At 48.6% G+C, this 3,394-nt stretch overlaps 1 protein-coding gene across 1 annotated transcript; it reads left to right on the plus strand.

Moving 5' to 3' along the window:
• Positions 1-366: 366 nt before the first annotated feature.
• Positions 367-2,966, plus strand: LOC146203312 (uncharacterized). The gene is made up of 2 exons (XM_084588666.1): positions 367-378; positions 2,481-2,966. Exons 1-2 carry the CDS (start codon positions 367-369, stop codon positions 2,964-2,966), a joined length of 498 nt encoding a protein of 165 aa, XP_084444792.1.
• The last annotated feature ends 428 nt before the right edge of the window (positions 2,967-3,394 follow it).

Below are 3,394 nucleotides of genomic sequence, written 5' to 3' on the forward strand. Positions count from 1 at the left end.
AGCAGAAAGCTTCCGCGGTTTGCCCTCTCCTGCGCGCCTCTCCCGGGCGGCTGTCATCAGAGCTGCTCCGATGCGGCCCTGCGTCATCCTCTGGCAAGAAGGAAGTTCCGAACGGGCCCTTCTTCCTTCAGGAGCTGGGACCTGCGGTGAGGGTGACGGCGTCCGGAGAGGCGAGGAAGCACCGGGCTCAAGACAGACGAAGGGGAAAGGGGATTGACAAAGCACGTCTGTTATTCAAAGTAGGGGTGGAAAAAACAAGATGCGTCAAAAAGGGAAAGAGATCTGGTTCCTGTACTATATAAAAGCGTGCTTGGTCATCCGAACACCGTTAGACGCCCCCGGTTGATCGCTCCGAACGCGCGCATCATGAAGGCTCTGGTAAGGACAGGTTCGGCTCTGAACCGGATCGCTTGAGCGTTTCCTGGAGCTCGCACTTTTCCTGAGCAGACTGGAGCTTGTTGCTGCAGAGAGGACATTTATTACCAGGTGATAGTGAGCGCACAGCGACAAGTACTTTGCGTATTTGTGATAACTATAAGTCCCTAAAAATGAGCGCGACACTTATAATGTTTTGTGAAGTCGGTTAGTTATCAAGGGTCGGTAGACTGTGTGGAGAAGGCACAGCGAGTATTCGGAAATATTTTGTGCGATATACTCATAATAAGTGGGCCGAACCATTGCCATAAATTTCTGGCAATAGTCTTCCTTGATATGCTGCCAAGCGCATGCGACGCCGAGAATTTTGATTCAAATGTTTTGTGACCGCTGATAGCTTTAAAACACTGTCTGACAGAATTTTAAACACAAGGCGGTAAAAAAGCCCTTGAATCATCTCGGTATTCCAGTACGTTCATTTAAGCAACAAATCTTCAAACTGAACGGCAAGAGAACATACTTCTTTGACGCAAAACACTCAAGACGCATTCGATCAAACAAGTCCGCGAAGCGTTTTTACTTAGCGAATTCTTCCTTCATAAAACCACGTAACTTTGAAAGCGCATCCTTTGAGAAGCTAATATCTTTAACATTTGCCGTGCCAACTTCTCTTCGGTTAGGGCTCTTGTGTTCGCACTTGCGGTTGACCCGAACAAACTCTAAACTCGAATAAGAAAATTGCACCTACCCTTCGTTCCGCGGCAGGCAGGACGCAGTAGGCTGAAGCAGGCAAATATAGTTTTCGAAGGAAACCAGCACTGCTAATACCTCCAGCACGTGCACATCGCCTCTCGGATTACATCAGGAAACCGTCCTTGCCGCTCCAAAAAGTGACGTTCTTATTACTATACCGCAGCTTTTAACGCAATCTGGTCATATCGGGGTCTATAACGACGCGCTAACGACACAGTTTGGAAGGCCGCAAATATTCGCGTCGCGCCCTTCGAGGAAGTAGCTCTGGGCCCGTCTTCACGAAATCGAGGCACGGCATTAATTGTTGCGAGCAACGTTTTGTGGAGCAGGTTTGGTGCCACTTCCGTTTTCCTTCTACGCGGCATTACCTTGAATCACGTAGGGGGTGAACCAGAACGGAGTAGAACGGCCGCGCCGCTGTAACCGACTGCACGTGCCTTAAGTGTTGCACGCTCTCTGCTCTCCACGCTTCCTGCGCGTGCGAAGTAACGCCCAGAACAGAGTGGCTTGGACTTTGGGAGTCGCTCCTCCATGCACGAGAAGCGTGAGAGTTTGCTCGGGGCAGGAGTTTTGAGCGATTACGACATCACAAGAAAGTCCGCAACATGGAGCTTCTCTCCCTAGGGTGGGAAAAAAAGATGGCTTTATTTCGTAGTATCAGTGAAGTACTATTGCGGTTTTGCTAAGGAAGGAGTGATATGGAAGTGTTCATTTTTACTAGTGAGTGAAACTCTCCCATGATGTCACTCTTTCCAAGGAATTGCAGCCTTCGCGGAAGGTCAGGCACGATGCTCAAACAAGATGTACAGTCTTAGATATAAGGGACTGATCGAATTGAATTCTTTTGCACTCTGACACTTCAGGTCATTTATGGTGGCGTAACATAACGCTTGCGGGCGTGTACCCAGCTAAAGCCAGATTGCATTCAGCTCAAGTCATTAACTAAATTATGTTTGCTCACTGTTATTCGCATCCTGTCGGCGAAATAATTTGAATGTCCCATCGGTTTCAGCATAAAGGAAGCAGCCTTTTTGATCTTTTGCCAGTGACTTCTTTCGCTCCTCTTCCTCTCTTCTCCCCTTGCCGCAGTGAAGCAGAAGAGCAAAGCCCAAGTTCTCAGCGGGAAGCACTAAAACACCTTTTGCTTCCAGTCATTTTAGTGCAAATTATAGCTCACCCATAAAAACCATGTCTCTAAAAAGAGAGAGAAAAAAAGCTGTCATTTTCAGTGCTTTGCTCATCCACTGTGCTTTCTTCGTAAACAATATGAATGGATTCCACGCTCATGCTGGTCTGTATCGACTGTCGGGCGGCGCCAGTGATAATGCCTCTTTTTCCTTTGACTTTTGCAGACGTTTGCCTGTGTTTTCGGCGCACTCGCTGGTGTTACCCTAGCCGGTGTTTTCGGCGGCGGCTTCGGTGGTGGTGGCTTCGGTGGTGGTGGCTATGGAGGCGGCCACGGTGGGGGTATCACAGCTGTTCCGGTCACAGGTATAGCCATCAGTCACGGAGGCGGTGGTTTTGGAGGAGGTGGCTTCGGCGGCGGATTCGGAGGAGGCTTCGGAGGGGGCTTCGGTGGCGGATTCGGAGGAGGAGGAGGCAAGATCGTCGAAGGACCATCGTACCTAGTCAAGACGATCCACCACGTCAACAAGCTGCACGGTGGCGGAAAACTAATCGGCTACAGTGGAATTGGATCCGGCGGAGGAGGCTTCGGTGGCGGTTTTGGAGGTGGATTTGGCGGCGGAGGCTTCGGCGGAGGCTTTGGCGGAGGTTTCGGAGGCGGCCATGGAGGAACGATTGGCATCATCAAAATTAAGGGAGGTGGCTGGCACTGAGAAACCGGAGGTAAGGCTAAGTTCAGCTTTCTTAAGTAACGCATACCGTGGAGATCGTTGGGGAAATGTAGATGTAAATAATGGAAAGTAAAATTAGTTAAAAGAAAAAGAACGAATAAAAAAAATGCTGTCGTCCCTTTGTCATTTTTTTTTCTACTGTTTACGCTCCTACATTTCAGCAGGGCTAAGTATAGCATCCACCAGTCTTTTTTATTTTTCTGTTTCTACTTTCAAAATGAATTATTGTTTTACTGTGTTTACTATTTTCGCCAAATGAGAGAATTCCGAATGTTTTCCTTCAATCCTGACTTTAGCACCACACTCTAGAACGATAAAAGACGGATCATGGATAGCTTCTTTTCACTGGTCCCAAAGCCTTTCTTGAAGTTCAACGGAAACAAAACCAATCAGTGGTGGGAGGCTCCTGC

Source organism: Amblyomma maculatum, chromosome 1 (genome assembly GCF_055883805.1).
Source record: "Amblyomma maculatum isolate TAMU_Amacu chromosome 1, ASM5588380v1, whole genome shotgun sequence".
NCBI classification, from domain to species: Eukaryota; Metazoa; Arthropoda; class Arachnida; order Ixodida; family Ixodidae; genus Amblyomma; species Amblyomma maculatum.